Source organism: Saccostrea cucullata, unplaced genomic scaffold, assembly GCF_032062105.1.
Source record: "Saccostrea cucullata isolate Sc308-1 unplaced genomic scaffold, CSIRO_AGI_Scuc_v1 ctg854, whole genome shotgun sequence".
Lineage (NCBI taxonomy): Eukaryota > Metazoa > Mollusca > Bivalvia > Ostreida > Ostreidae > Saccostrea > Saccostrea cuccullata.
In genome coordinates this window covers 80,001-96,612 of record NW_026934639.1, presented here as the reverse complement: position 1 = coordinate 96,612, position 16,612 = coordinate 80,001, and the positions used below count along the sequence as shown (strand labels likewise).

At 31.6% G+C, this 16,612-nt stretch overlaps 1 protein-coding gene across 5 annotated transcripts in view; it reads right to left on the bottom strand.

Moving 5' to 3' along the window:
- Positions 1-14,008, bottom strand: part of LOC134241091 (meiosis 1 arrest protein-like) — a 39,584-nt gene extending 25,576 nt beyond the window's left edge. For all 5 annotated transcript variants that reach the window (XR_009986588.1, XR_009986589.1, XR_009986587.1 and 2 more), the window contains exons 1-11: positions 13,867-14,008; positions 12,731-12,891; positions 11,740-11,919; positions 8,686-8,799; positions 6,230-6,347; positions 5,996-6,094; positions 4,109-4,188; positions 3,830-3,970; positions 3,640-3,741; positions 1,785-2,033; positions 1,481-1,603 (exon numbers count right to left, since the gene is read on the bottom strand). Coding sequence is in view for 2 of the 5 variants with exons in the window: in XM_062723177.1 (XP_062579161.1) it covers positions 1,481-1,603; positions 1,785-2,033; positions 3,640-3,741; positions 3,830-3,970; positions 4,109-4,188; positions 5,996-6,094; positions 6,230-6,347; positions 8,686-8,799; positions 11,740-11,919; positions 12,731-12,891; positions 13,867-13,912 (1,413 nt within the window). In the remaining 3 variants the exon portion in view is untranslated. The remainder of the gene's footprint in view (positions 1-1,480; positions 1,604-1,784; positions 2,034-3,639; positions 3,742-3,829; positions 3,971-4,108; positions 4,189-5,995; positions 6,095-6,229; positions 6,348-8,685; positions 8,800-11,739; positions 11,920-12,730; positions 12,892-13,866) is intronic.
- Positions 14,009-16,612: the final 2,604 nt, after the last annotated feature.

Here is a 16,612-nt window from a genome sequence, read left to right as displayed (position 1 = left end):
TCGCATGGCGTGGGATTTAAGGTCTTGTGATCAAAGATGATAATGAACAGATGAAGAAGTAATTAATGAAGAAGAGAATTATTTATTTTTTGTTTAGGTAAAAACTATTCTCACTAAAAAGTTGGAAGAGCTTTTAAGATTTCAAAAGGTGATTAAAGTTTTGACTTTTTTTTTATTTTAAAGGTCACATGAAATGGATAGGGCTTATTTGTAGATTCTTTATATTTAACTAGAGTTGGATTGAAAAACAAGCAATTTTAAAATAGTATACATCTGAAAAAAAAAAATCCTAAATTATTTTCTACCACACGGCAAAATATGAAATAAAATCATTATCTTAAAAAAAAAGTCTTCCATCCCCACGATCCCCATTAAACTCTCTGTACATACATTGTATAGTGTGACTCTTTTTGTTTGTCGTATAAGCAGAATTGTTAGCTAGGATTCAATTTTGGCATTATTAGCCAGAGCGCTGAGATCGCTAAAATTCAATATCGCTAAAAATTAATTGCGTTTTAGTTGTAATAGCTTCTTAAGTGAGCAATTTAAAATCAATAAAATTACTTTTCGCTAAAAATAAAACACCGATTTTGAAGGACAAATTTACGTCTCGCTAAAATTTCTACTTATACGATACCTTTTGCTATTCTAACCAAATTGTCAAGGCAAAATTATTGTAAGTGGCTTATAATATAAAGTTTACACCCCCCGCCCTCCCCCATAAAAAAACAAAAACAGGATAACATGGCTAATCGAAGAAATCTTAGATCCTAGAAATTGTCATATAGATAATTTGGGTCATAATAACTAGAGTATTTTGAAGTGGAAAACTTGCCGTAGATGTAAACTATTCGTTTTTATTTTAAATTCATTTATATAAAATTTATATATTGTATAAAAAAAACAACTATATTAAGTAATAAAAAAAATGTTCATTCCAAACATAGAATCATTTCAATACAATAAAAAAAGTTATATTTAAATTAAGTTGTTGGCGACCTTCGATTGATTGATTGATTGGTTGTATATTGATTAACGTCCCTCTCGAGAATTCGAATTAGATGACATAATGGTTTGTGCTTTTAATGATTAAGTTAAACCTGGATGTTGTATTTTTAATTCTACCGAGTTGTAAATCTTTACATCTTCTATATTCAAGTTCTAAAAACTACAGCAAAATTATTATCGAAATTAATGTGGGAAAAAAACCACAATGAACAGACTACATACCTTTATTTGGTATGCTAAGTTTTACTAAAATCGGACTACATATTATCATATCGAGCATGTAAACAAAAAGTCAAAAGTACTGTTGTTGGATAAGATTTTTGTGTTTTCTATCGACGAGTCTCAATCGAGTTTCTCTAAGTTTATAAAGCCCCTACCTCATAACCAGTATTTTTCATCGAATTTTTTTAAATTATCATAAGAAGACGTTTATAGTTATATTCTCTTAATATTAGAAATAGATATATCTTACATCATCGTCAATTCTGGACTTGTGCTTCGTATTTTTGTCTTCCTGTCGACCATATTTCGTCTTTAAACATTCGTACAGCCCAGAGGGTCTATTTAGAGGGTTGAAATTATCCAGAACTGGCAGCTGAAATTAAAATGCAAGATAAAAAAAATAATTTCTTTTTCTGTAATGAAGAGATTATTATCAATATATGTCATATTTCGAATGAAATACTCTCATAATAATTTGAAAGAGAAAAAACTTATTTTCTATAAAGGAGGGAAAATTAAATTCAGGGTTGAAAGCCCCCAACCACAATCGACACCTTTTCAAAGCTTGCTCTCATGTCCTCTAAAGCATCATCTGAAATGTCATCCATTGTTGAGGTCCCAGTGTATGGAAGGAGTAACTCTTTGGCTGCAATACCCTTTACCAGTAGAGTCCCATTTGGAGCTGGCAGAAACAAGTACCAGCCACAAGGTTTCTCTTCCGGAGTCTGTAGGTTTTTAATCGTTCTATTGTTTCCACTAATACAAGGATTTGGTGACTTTACTTGTCCGACCAGAGCCATTTCCTGAAAAAAAACAATTACTCGTTTACTCCTCCTAGGCACCTGATCCCATCCCTGGAATTTCAATTGGTCTGTGTTTTGTGTCTTTTTCACACATTTGTATTTGTTTTGTGGATTTTTTGCTTAATTGGCTTTTTGTGGGTTGTTTACCGAGAATTTTGCACTCATATGGAGACGTCACCATTTGCCAGTGGAGATCTGCCAAGATTTGACCTATACTAGGCACTCAGACCCATTGAGCAGTAAGGGATCTTTTTCGTGCAAGCATCTACTGGGACCTCGGTTTATACGATCTCATCCAAAGGACCGGTCTCCACGTTCTAAAGTGGGATTCGAACCCACAATGTAATAATTTACTCTTTACTATATAGCAGATGTTCTATCACGCGGGCGATTTTTTGGGGGGAGGTATCGAACATTGTTATCTTCACCATTTAATTCTTATGATGTGTTTAATGTATTCAATGTTTATGACTGATAAAGATAATTCCTCCACCTTTTATAAAGTAATCCGATTCAACTAATATCAATAAATATTTTTAAAAACTTTTATTTGGTTTACATCAGCAATATTATTTTCGCCTTTTTTTTTTCAAAGAAAAAGTTATAAATAATTTTATAGAAAAATGAGTAAGTGGAAAACAAAGGTTGCTTGCTTTGAACCAACCTTTTATGGATATTTATATAATGATTACAATATTACAGGATCTGGTTGCATTCTTATTATTTTCCTTTTTTTTTTTTTTATAAATTAGTCTAAATATTTTTTTTTTATAAAATAAGAATGCAGATTTCTTAAAGAAAAAAATCAATACGTTTTTATAAGGGTAATCTTATGCGGTACCAATTCTAATGCACCATCTGCGCATTTCGACAGATCATGTTAGTGATTTTCATTTCTTTTTGACAGAAAAAAAGACCAAAAATATATTTTAAAATATAATAAAACAGAAAATAGGGCTTTTAATGACTTTTTAGTTGTTAAATATGGTAGCTTTACAATCTTTCACGTTAAGGTCAATGACCTAAGTTTGTCTGACCAGATTATCATTTAATAGTATTCCAAGTATCACTCACAAAGAAGAGGATAAAGCTTGCCATTTCTCTTATCTAGTTTTAATGCAATCACTTCATGAAATCTTTTTAACGAAGCGTTTCAAATTAAAAAAATCAATTTAAAAAATCTCTACGTATATATTACTGATCTATCACTATATTGATTCTTTTTTAAATGAAATGGAACCTTTTAAAAAAAAATAGGAGAACTCTTACTTTTGTAATATTTTTTGTCTATATTTTCTCCAATCAGTGCCAAATCGCAAAGGGGAAATTAATTATCCCGTCTAAACAATGAAGGTAGAATTTTATACCGTTTAAAATTCTTTGAAACATTAATATTACACTGTACAAATGAGTAAATTTTTCTTATGCTTTAGAGATGATAGAAAATGACAGTCGTTTACGTATGACTTTTAGAATGTACTTATATACAACTCAAATCAATTGAAGGTACAACAGCCCCCAAAAAAGTAAGAATGAGACACATCATACATCATTGGTTGTTAGAATGGGACATATCATACATCAATGGATGGGATTAACAGAGTACCTTTTCCATTAAAATGTAGCACAGGGCTTTGAACTGTTGTTGATTTTTCTCCAACTCTTCCCATTCTAGTTTCCAGCAGCTTGTTGCTTGAAGTATCAAAGGCTAACGAAAATTGTCATTATTAAGTTTTTTGTCAATTGTTATCACTTTAGCCAGATTTTATGACTTGATATCAATGTAAATGACCTACCACTCCAAAAACTATGGATTCACAAACATTCTGTAGCGGTATCATATCAGTGATGGCTATTCTATGTATTGGTATGCACATACCAGAGGCTTTGCTTTGGGTTGGAAATGTTTTCATGCTGGTTGATTCCGAATGTACTGTCTATAAAAATTTAACAGATGTTTTGAAAAAAAATTAAAAATACAATGTACTGAACTTTGATTAAATTGTATTCACAATCCCATATGTTACAAAGCATTATTTTAAACCTTACGTATGTTGTTCAAAATATAGCCTTACAAATTGTTCATAGTATGGCAGTTGGGCAGGATTCAGCATTCTTTCTTGTAGATCACATCTAATGGTGATATTTTCACTCTCTAAATTAGAAATATACATGTTTTAATAATCAGACATATATTGTTAACTAAATTGTATACACTGACAAAAATCTATTGAAATTAAAAACAGATATATACTAGAGATATATGTATGACCTTCAGGTATTAGCTGCGATGAGAAAATCCAGTTAAATGATGACGATGGTTTTATTTTATCAAAGTTTGAAAAGCGGACGTTATTAACCCTATTGGAAATTGAAACCAGCCAGGTATTGGAACACTAGGAGTGATTGATGTGGCTGTCCAGCTCTCAAACACCAGTAATAAATCGACAGAGATAGAAGCGTACGGCATTTGTGCTACGTAAACGATGTAACATAGTCCGAAATGCGGACGCAAAAACTCGTGTTTTGAATGACAAAAGAAACAAAAGCGTGGTCGTGATTATATGAATATCATCAACTTTGAATGATTAATCGCTCATTACTTCCTCGGGCTTTAATTACTGTTCAGGTCTCGGTTTTATGTTCATTAAACGCCATTTTTGGAGTCCTTGCAAAGATCATCAACTATAGATGCTCATACGATAATAACAGCTGTATTTTTCAAAATCAATGGTATAGAATAGAATAGAATAGAATAGAATTTATTTCCAATCATGGTCCCACTGGGGACATAACACAGATACAAGTATATTATCACATAAAATAGAGACAATGTACATAATGAAACATTAAGTAATATGTTTAAAACATAATCCCTTATCGATAAATAAATAGTTAATAGATAAATAAGATATTCTAGTCTCACTCCCGATGAAATTTTGAAATTAAGGTAGTCCGATCCTCAGGTTTATAAAATTAGCAGTTAAGTAATCGAAAATACTCACAAAAGTATCTCTTAATTCACAAAGTTGTGTAAATTTATCCACTGTATTTCTTTAAAGTTAAAGATTAAAGTTAATCATATTATAAAAGGAAAACTGTCAAATCTCTAATAGTTTTGCAGAAAAAGCGAATTGGGATATCAGCAATGTATTTTTTAATTGCAAATTGATCAACAAATATATTCAAGGTTAAAAAACGATAGGTATATCCAGGCATTCAGAGAAATTGTCAATTTTTATACTTATTTGGTATTTTTGTCTTCTTTTTCCGTTATGTATTCTATAATACATAGTGTAAAAGACTTTTTCTATCATTGCAAGACACCACAAATCACTTCTTATTTCATATCATGCTAATAAGCATTGGTATCTAAGGCTGGATTCAAGAAAATCCTATTTCTCTAAAACTATATGTATTTTTTCTCCTTTTATAGGGTACAAATGTCAACTTTTATAAGACCTTTTCTAAAACTTCCAAAACCCTTGAATCTTATAAAGATGAATAAAATGAAAATTGTTGCAAGAAAAAATTTCATTTTCAAGCTTTATTTTGATCCATTTCAAATTAAATATTAATTTTTGGAGCTATCCTTCCTGGCTGATGACCGAATATCCTTAAGATTCTTAAAAAAGTAAATGTTTAATTTAATGTTTCAATTGTCAGTATTGAAATGATTTGCAAATATCTTTCACGGTCAACATGAATAAATTGGGCTACATGAATTTTCTGTTAATTGATTTAAATTTAAATATCTTTGATTTTTTATTTTGTGGAGTATAGTACTAAATAAACTCAGTGTATCTGACATGTTATTCCATTTGAGATATCAATGACTTTACATGAGTTCAAAAAATACATTCTTTATAATATATTAAATATATACACATGTATTTATATCAGTATATTATGTGGGTAAATAAAGGAAAATTCATTGACTTCATAGAATAATGTCCACAAACCACTTAATGATTCCCCGGGCAATATTAAGTGTAAATGTTCGCTGTCTGTGTTGAAATCTAGAAGCCAAGCATTGAAAAAGTTGTGCAGACTTTGGCTCTCTACAATGAAAAGATAAGCTTTTCAATGACATTGCAAACATGACTTATTTTACTAGCTTGAATGAGATAATATAGTTGTATGAAAGAGAGGGGGTCTTAGATTGGAAGATTATACATGTATTACGATGATACAACCTCCATCTACATGAAGTACATCTATTAGTCCACTCGCTGGGCTGTTACAGGAAACCGTACTGCTTTGACTATCCCCAAGATCTGTAGACCACGAATCAACGATCACCAACTGCACCCTCTACAAGTATTTACAAATTGTACAGATTCTTTGGTTACTGTTTCCTTGCTTCATTTACCAGGTATTCAAAAAATTATTTTTTCAGTCTGAATCATCAACTTGCAAAATGATGATTGGCGCATCTTGGAAAAATTCTCGAATATGCAAATCGGTGACGTAAACCCAAATAACATAGGTTGCGATAATTGTCTAATCAAGATATCTAATTGAAAAGAAAAAAAGTTCTCCATGCATATGCTGAGTTTGGGAAGCTAAATCAAATTGATTATATTAACATTCAAATTGAGATAAACGCTTAATTGAAAAGAAGACTCGGTAATTTAAATCAATTACCAAATGAGGATAGCATCAATTCGAAAAGCTGAAACTAGTATGAATTATAACACACAGGTGATAGCAAGATAATGAAGATTGTTTATACAGGTATTATTACCAGAGAATCTCCGTGAAAAAAATATGAACATTAATTCTTTGATATATAAACCGGCGCGCCACTGCACCCTATTAAAGGTCATCATGATAAATAATGCATCTTTGCAAGCTAATGGTTTCAAGTCCACTCTAAACGAGTGAACCAAATAAACTTGGCTATTAGAAAGATATCTATGTTTGATATACTGCGACATTTTTTTTTCTAAACACACCCTCTTTCAAGGTTGCTTCGTGTACACGGATCTCATTTTCCTTTGTTACAATTCTTGTTTTAAGTTTGGTGATTTCAAAATGCTTCAATTAGCCAGGAAAGCAACCAGTGAGCCTGAGTAAAACACACAAAAATATATTATGTAGAAATAGGATGTGATGTTTCTTGGAATACAAACTGACAAAAAAGCAGTCTTTTCACTGCCATATGAATTTGACAGATAGACCAATTTTATGACAACTGCAGTAAATACCTAGCAGTTCACTTGCTTCCTAAAAAATGAATATATGAATAAAAATAATGGTGATATACTGTTATTATAATGCATGTATACTATACTGTATGTACTTTATAATATTGTTTACGATGTGATTGCTTTACGTCCCATTCGAGAATCTTTAACTCGTAAAGAGAGTCACAATGTACCAATGAATGTTTTAAATATAGAACTTTACTCGGCACTCAGGCCAAGATCAGTGAGGGTTCTTTGTTATGCAAATGCCTGCCGTGCCACGGGGCCTCTGTTTATAAGGTCGCACCAGAAAGACCCGTTTCTTTCACTTCAACGTAACGAACGCTTGGCGAAAGAACAGTTGCTACCTTTTTCCCTGATTAAGTAAGTCATGGTCGTGGTTCGAACCCATGGAACGAGTGCTTTACCGACTGAGCTTCCGTAAAGGCTACAATGTGGTGAAGAAACTTTTATATATCATACATATGCAATATATAAGCATTGTTTTGGAAAATTTTACACAAAATGTTGAATCTTGTAAGGGTCCCAACCTATTCGCTTCTCAAGAGCATGCCCAGGGTACGATCAGTTTTAAAACAGGCATATTTTCCACAAATAAGTTGGTGTCGCAGAGATTTAAATTCACTAGTTTAAAGTCGGTATTTTGTTAAGATGACCTTTAGCAAATACAATCTTTCATTGAGTTATATTTTTGCTGACTTGCTTTATATCAATTGTTAGGCCTTTGTTTTATACTGAATTTGCCTATGTATTGTTCTGAGTACTTGACGTTCAATTCATAGGACTAAAGGCGGGTTTGACCGCTAAACAGGGGATGTTTACTCCTCCTAGGAACCTGATCCCATCTTTTTAAATTTCATGGAGGTTCGTGTTTATGCCCTGTTAACAGATTTGTTTTGTTTGTAGGATTTTTGACGTCGATCAATGTTCATTATAAATCTTCACTTTTCATTGATAATCATAAATGTGGAGCCATGAAGTTCCTTTTTAACTTAAAAATGAAAAAAAAAATGTTTCAAAAACCGCACCGAATGACTTTTCAATATTTCTTAATCATTACAATATTCTACAATTTAAGGTGAAGATAAGGAATTGCGATCGAACTAAAGAAAATCTGTAAAAACAATACAAATCCGTAAAGGGGCATGACACACGGAACAGTGAAATTTTAGGATGGAATCAAGTGCCTAAGAAGACTAAGAATCCCCTGATCAAAAAGACTTGCATACATTTATGCAAGTTGAATTGGAAATAGTCCCAATCTTCTGATATACATGTTAATGTACAATACTCATAATTAAGTTTCTTGAAGATGTATATATTATAGCTCATAAATTGAAGTTATTCTGGTGAGTATATAGAAATACTTCAGAATTTTGTTTTAAAAGTTCATCAGGGTTGACATTGCACTGCAAAGGATAATTTTTGTTACAAGTTCTTGCCTTTAAGTTAGTGAGATCACTTTTGTCCAGTGCCTCTTCTATCTCCTGTTGCATCTTTCTAGGTGGTCTTGTTGTGAGAAGGATGATCTCGACTTGCTGGAGAACTCCTCGAATCTTCACACAAGGACATGGGAGATAAAGTAAATTAAAGCGAATGCTTAATTCAGACAAGTCAAGTAATTATGGATAAATATAATGTTTAAATACATGATACTTTGGTCTTTTCACTAACATATTTAATCATTATAGTTCAAGTTGGTCTTTTCACTAACATTTAATCATTTTAATTCAAAAAAATAAAATGCATGATGAAAGTAAGAAAGTAAGCATCAGTTATAAATTGCAGGGACTTTTTAAAACATTCCAAAGTTTTTATGCCCCCGTAAACGAAGTTTCGGGGGTATATACTTTTTGTCGTGTCCGTCCATCTGTCTCTCTGTCTGTCTGTTTGTATGAATGTCCGCAAAAACTTTAACCTTGCCCATACCTTTTGATTTAGCGGAGCTATGGCATTCATATTTCACATTGTGTATTTCCTGTGACAAGACCTTTCTTTGGGTACCACCAAATTTGACCTTGACCTTGGAGTTTGGCCCACTTTTACACAAAAATTTTGAACTTTTACTTTGGCCATATCTATTGAACAGTAAATAACAGGACATTTAAACTTGACATAAATATTTTTTGTTGGTTACCAACAATTTTGACCTTTTGACCTTGACCTTGGATATTTCTGCACTTAAGAAAAAATTTTAACCTTGGCTATAAATTTTGAACGGTAAATGCTAGGGCTTTCATACTTCATATATGTAATCCCTGTGAAACGACGCTTTATTGGGTACCAAGAACTTTGACCCTTTGACCTTGACCTTGGAGTCTGAACCATTTTTACACAAAAATTCCAAACTATTCTTTTGGCCCTAATTTTTAAACGGTAGATACTAGGAATTTCATATTTCAAATATCAATTCTTTTTTGGCAAGACCTTTCATTTGAAACCAACAACTTTGACCTTTTGATCTTGACCTTGGAGATTTCCGAACTAACTAAAAAACTTTAACCTTGGCCATAACTTTTGAACGGTGAGGGCTAGGGCTTTCATACTTGAAATATGTTATCCTTGTGAGAAGACCTTTCATTGGATATCAACAATTTTGACCCTTTGACCTTGGAGTTTGACCTACTTTTTACAAACTTTAACCTTGGCCATAACTTTTGAACAGTAGGGGCTAGAGCTTTAATGTTTCACATATGTAATCCTTGTGACAAGACCTTTCCTTGGAATCAAGAACCTTGATCCTTTGACCTTGACCTCGGAGTTTGTCTTACTTTTTACAAACTTTAACATTGACCTTAACTTTTGAACGGTAAAGGCCAGCGCTTTCATACTTCCCATATGTAATCTTTGATACAAGGCCTTTCTTTAGAAACCAGCAACCTCGACCCTTTGACCTTGACCCCAGAGTTTGTCCTACCTTTTAAAATGTAAACCTTGGTCAAAACCCTTGAACAGGTGGTGCTAGGGTTTTATATTTAACAATTGTATTTCTTGTGAAAAGGCCTTACTTTAGGTACCAACATATTTGATCTGCATTTGAGAAAGGTTAACCTTCGCTATGTTGCCATACGGGGGCATCAGTGTTTCACAAACACATCTTGTTTTTAGAGTTGCTGTTTTTAGATGACACACATCTAAAAAATTTATATGAATTGATTTAAAATACTGAGAAAAAAGAAAAAAGTGCAAATAATTTTGGAATAAACTTTTGCTTTATTCATATCTAAAGCATTTACCAGAACACATTTAGCAACACTCAACAACCTACCGCTGCCAGAAGCGATCGATGTATAACTAGGTTAATTACGAATCAATAATCTGCTAATCACCCACCCCCTTGACCAGTAACATCGCACTCAAGACTCTCCGAAGAGCGTCATCTATTTGATCAGGACAAATTAGTCTTCCTAAGTTATTAAACCAACCTTTATTACAAGGGTAATGATGTATTCGTGCTTTGTTTATACAACGACCATTTCCTACATCAAAGGCTTTCTTTTAACAACATTGTAACAAATGAATCATTTATCAAGATACTGGTCATAGGCCCTGTTCAATCTTTATCCCCAAATTTTCGAATACCTATATAAAAGCAGAAGGCTTAATTAATATGCCATCAATATACCAAAAGCTCTACTGCCTTCAGTCTGGATTTCAGTTGGAAAACTATGGCTAAATAAATTAACAATTCAAACATTTGTAAGATATTTACACCCTTTTTTGACAAAAGATTTCATATAATGTGGTTTCCAGGACATTGTAGGAAATGAGTGAAAGAATCCCAAGAAAAAATTCCAGTCAATGGATTGGTCTATTCAAAACATTTTTTTAAAGTGTGTTATGTTCAAAAAGATTTTTCCAAAATAGTGTAGAAGGAAATGAATTGCTCTACTTGTATTTCTAGTAGTTCAATCCCCATTGTTTCCCTCAACATTGATTTTTTAAGCCAGGTGATGCTGCAATCCATTGTGATTACGGAAGTGTTACTGAGCTTCCATCTTTGTTTATTCTTTCCTGTCAATGTTTTTGTGCGAGTTTTCTGCATAAAAATAAAGTTCGACATGTTCCTAATACATGTACAAGTGTTTCAATGAGGATTGTCAATTACGAAAAAGAACTCCCGGTACACTGTATAATTCTGGTAGATAAAAAAAACTTTTATGAGTAATCAGACAATAAAAAATTTGTAATCACTTTCCCTGAGATGTACGAAATTGTGTTTGAGCGTACACGGTAGTTGATCCATGTCAATATTTTCCACGATACTTAATAGATCATGCTTTATGTAGTTGATTTGATTTAAAATTATTTTTTATACTCTTTATGTAAGATTTTTTTTCGCAATTAATCAATAAATAGAGAGTGTACGATTTTTTTAAAATTTGAAAATGTACTAAACTGATTTCACTAACCTGAGGACTAACACATAAAATATACTTAACTTGAAAGCTAATTAAAGAGAGAATTTATGGGAGTTGTGCGATTGCATGTGCTACCTGAAGACTATTCTGCAACATTTGTCTTTTAAACTGCTTGCAAGCCTCTTCAATTGCTCTTGTGACAGTGCCTTCCGTCTCAGACGCCATATTTCTGCCATTCAAAGAGGATTGTAAGTCCTTTATCGCGCTTTGTATTCTTGCATAATTACTCTTTACATGCGACAGCGGTAACAAAATCTATAAAAGAGGCAAAACACATTTGGATTCGCACGAACCTTGTCAGATTTAAGCCGCATTATATCATGCTAATGCGAAGTACTTTGTCATGAACCATGGAAATTAGGCGCACCAGTGAAGACGTAAATAGACATCTAATATGAATAAATGTTGTAATCCTGGGTGAGAAGAATAATCATATCTCAAGCCAATTTATTGTCAAAATATGCTTGAAAAATAATAACTGCGGAAGCTTCTTATCTGAAATTTGATTTTATTGGGAGAAATGAAAATTTACACACTGTTAACATGAACGCCAGTGCCTTTTTTGGATAAGAGATAAGAGAAACATTTAAAACTGAAATATCAATTGCATGTAAAAATAATTGTTTTTATATCAATACTCCAGGATTATGAAATTTTCTTGTGGCTCTTCAAACTAACAGTTTAAGTTAAGTTCGTTTTAATCAAAACTTGATTACTGTATTTAAACTTCTTGTAAAAATTTCATAATATTATTTAAATATGAGCATAGGAATTTCAGACATCCTGCAATAAGCAAAAAAGTGTGCTGTGGTGTTTTGAATTTGATGGACAATTTCATGCCTAATAACTACAAGAAGTCAAAGAATCAGGCTTTATCATAAAATTATTAATTTGCTTCTATGTTTTCTATTTTTAAACATAAAACTCTTTTTTTTATGATGATGATGATGATTCTGAAGATGTTTTTTTTTTTATTATGTAAGATTTCAATATCAATACAATGACTTTTTTTGTTTTGTTGGAAATTAAACATTATTTTTTAAAATTATTTTGTTTGGTCTATTACCTCTGGGTAAGACAAAAAGGCTACTATTCCAAACAAAGGCATTCTGGACGGCCCTCCAATGTTACAGGCCACAGAGAAGAAATCGTTCATAGCCTCAGCAATACCGTCTACCATAGCTGAATCATGAAGAAATCCATTGATGTCCACTAGCAAGATCCTGGCTGAAAAAATAAGAAACAATCGTGTTGTTTTCATTGCTTTGTTGAAACAAAGGAGATCGCGTACCTATCAATTTTATCGAAATTTTCAGTAAAGAAAAAAAATAACACGCAATTTTCAGTTAATTAAAAAAAATAATAACACGTGCATTACGAATTTTTTTTTACTGAAAATTTCGGTAAAATTGATGGATACGCGGACTCCTGTGGTTGAAAGAACAATCTTTGAAACACAGTTGGTATTTTTTAAATGTATGTTGTGTTCATTGCAGATTACCGGTGCTAATATTTAAATTCATTTAAAAATGTTTGTTGTATTTACGAAAACTTGCTTTTTCTTATATTAAATTTTCCCCTCTTTTGTTGGGAAAATATATTCGGATAAAGGTACATGTCAATCCTAGGTCGCATGACCATTAAACCATGAAATAAAGGCTTAAAGCACGTTTAATTCAAAATCGTTATGTTTTTCAATAAAAGCAAATTCTCTTTCTAGCCTACTAACTTTGATGATCAATGTATCCTTTTTGTGAAACGTGATGATCTTCTCTGTTTTCTTTTGTGCTTTTGATTTTATTTCTTCTAGAATTGGTAATGTGATCAAGTTTGGCGACAATTGACTTTGACGAAAGGGGCATCATGTTGTATTGTTCTACTTTCATTTCGATCTGTCGTGCGCTTCATTACAAGCTATAATAATTGCAGTAATTGACTATATAATATTAAATGTGCAGATGCAAATTTTTTAGCATGTTCCTATGCCTAAAAGATTTGATTCTGTGGCATTAGGTGACAAGTTAGATAAGCATTTATACATATACAGCTTATATACAAAAGTAAATGGCATTTAAAGAAATTTCCCCCAAGAAGTAAAAATAAAATAAAGATATATTTATTTAATTTTTATAATGATTATCTTTTTCTTTGCAGACCCTTAGCTAAAGAAGATGATATAAACTATGCCGGGGATGATCAAACCTGGCTGTTTTCCAAGTAGAGTCCGAGAATTCTTTGGAATATTCATATTCTTGTTTCTTGTGTAATGAATAAATATCTTTCAAATTGACTGAAAAGAAAAAAAATGAAAATGAAAACAACGAAGAATCAATGTTTACATATCAATGTACAAAGCGGGCCCATCTTGGGTAAAAATAAACCGGGTTTATCATTTTGCAATCTTGAATCAAATTACCTATGTGAAGTTCTCAATATGTCTACTGTTTTGAGTATCTTTGATTTAATTCTGTTCTTGCAACAATTCATTTCATGCATCTTAATAATTATTATATTTAATTAACTTTTTTGTAAAGACTTGTAAATAGTTGAAATTTGTACTCCATATTAAGCTTAATAGTACAAAAGAAATGCATGTTTAGAAGAAAGAATTTCTTTCAAACTAGTCTTTGATATACCATGGTTATTAGCATGATATTGTGATTGTGATGTTTTGCAATGGTAGCACATAAAGTTTTTACATTTGATAAACTATAAACACAGATTCACATTTGTAAACTATAATTTACATTCGTGAACTATACTTAAGATTTGTTGATCATAGTTTCACAAATCGTGAAACTATGTTTATCAGATAACCTTTGTTTTACATTTGGTAATTATAGATTCGGTTGTAAACTACACATGTAGTTAACTATCATTAAGACTTATAAACTATATTTTAAAACAGATGTACATGTATAAAACTATACTTATTGGTCACTAACTATAGTTTCGAGAGATAAACTATGATTCACATTTGCCAATCATAGTTATCATCGTTAACTATAATTCACACTCGTAAATTATAGTTAAGAGTTGTTAAATATAGTTTATAATTCTTTACACGTGGTCTGATAGCTTCAAATTTTCGCAGCACCGATGACGAGCAGCAATGCATGTGTGTCACTGGCAAAAAATCGAAGTAAAAACAATATAAAACAAGACAGGGCTGTAAAGTATAATTTACAAATCATGAAACTATATTAGATAAACTATATTTTGCTATGGCATATGGCACGCCAAATTCACAAAAATGAGATAAACCTAGTTTCACAATTGATAAACTACGTTTATCGACTGTAAACTATAGTTTACAAACCGTAAACTATAGTTAACGATTCGTTAAGTATAGTTTTCATCTGTAAAACTATATTTAACGGTCGTTAACTATAGTTTACGAATGCTAATCTAAGTTTATCTGTCTGAATAAAGCGTTAACAATAGATTTTGTTGATAAACATAGATTCACGTTTGTAAACTATAGTTTACAATCGTAAACTATAGTTAAGAGTTGTTAATCATAGTTTCACAAATCGTAAAACTATATTTATCAGATCGTTAACTATAGTTAACGGTTTGTAAACTATAGTTTACAAATCGTGAAACTGTATTTATCAGATAATCTATGTTTTGCAATCGCAAATGATTGTTTTCGGTGTTAAGTATGGTTTACGGTTGTGAAACATAGATTATCGCGTTAACTATGGTTTACAGATGTAAAATATAGATTAACGTTGTTAACTATAGTTTACAGTCCGTAAACTAGGTTTATCGCTGAAACTATGATTATCTCATTTTTGTGAATTTGGCGTGCCATAATGGCACGCCAAATTCACAAAAATGAGCAAAACATAGTTTCACAGTTGATAAACTAGGTTTATCGACTGTAAACTATAGATTACGAACTGTACGAATGCTAATCTAAATTTAGATTTTGTTGATAAACAAAGATTCACGCCTGTAAACTATAATTTACAATCGTGAACTATAGTTAAGAATTGTTAATCATAGTTTTACAAATCGTGAAACTATATTTATCAGATCTGATCGTTAACTATAGGTAAGAGTTGTTAACCATAGTTTACAAATCTTGAAACTTTATTTATGGTTTCGTCAAAGGTCAACATGTCTAAAAGATTATTTTTGAAAAAGCTCCAAAACTATGTGTGGTATAAGGTCAAAGCGTTTACAGTTTATAAATATATCATTGATTGAAAGTCACTTGATAACAAATATTTTTAAAAAGATTTTTATTTGAGAAAAATTGTATCAGAAAATGCGCATATTTTTAAAAAATGCACCTGCTTAATTCTGTCCTTTTTGTGAAAACTATCATTGCAGAAATAACATATGTTTATCATTGAAGGGCAAGTTGGACGTGAATGGTCTCTGAAAGGCTGTTATTGGAAGCATGACATGTATAACGACAAGACCCCTATTATCCGCCATTTGCAATATACTTTCACTTTCAACTTAACATTTGGACAAAATAAACAGGGAAAACAACTTTCCAGAGGCTAGCCAAGTCCAACTTGCCCTTCATTGATAAACATATTTCGTTTCTTCAATGATGGTTTTCACTAAGAGCACTAATTTTTCTCAATTAATATTTTTTCCAAGTATATTTTTATCAAGTGATACTTTCTATCTGTTGAGCAATAAAAAATTTATAAACTGTAAAAGTTTTACCTTTATACCTCACATAGTTTTGGGGCTATTGTAAAAAAAATTTTTTGAACATGTTGACCTTTGACGAAACCTTAACTGTACTTTACGATCCAGTTTACGGACCGTAAACTATAGTTTACGACTGTGAAACTATGATTAGCTCATTTTCGTGAATTGAGCCTGCCATATACACATGTATCTTGTACCAACGGAAGGAAAAGAATTAAGAGAATATCTGTTTGTAAGTATGGAATGTAAGAAAAGAAACATAACTCTCTCT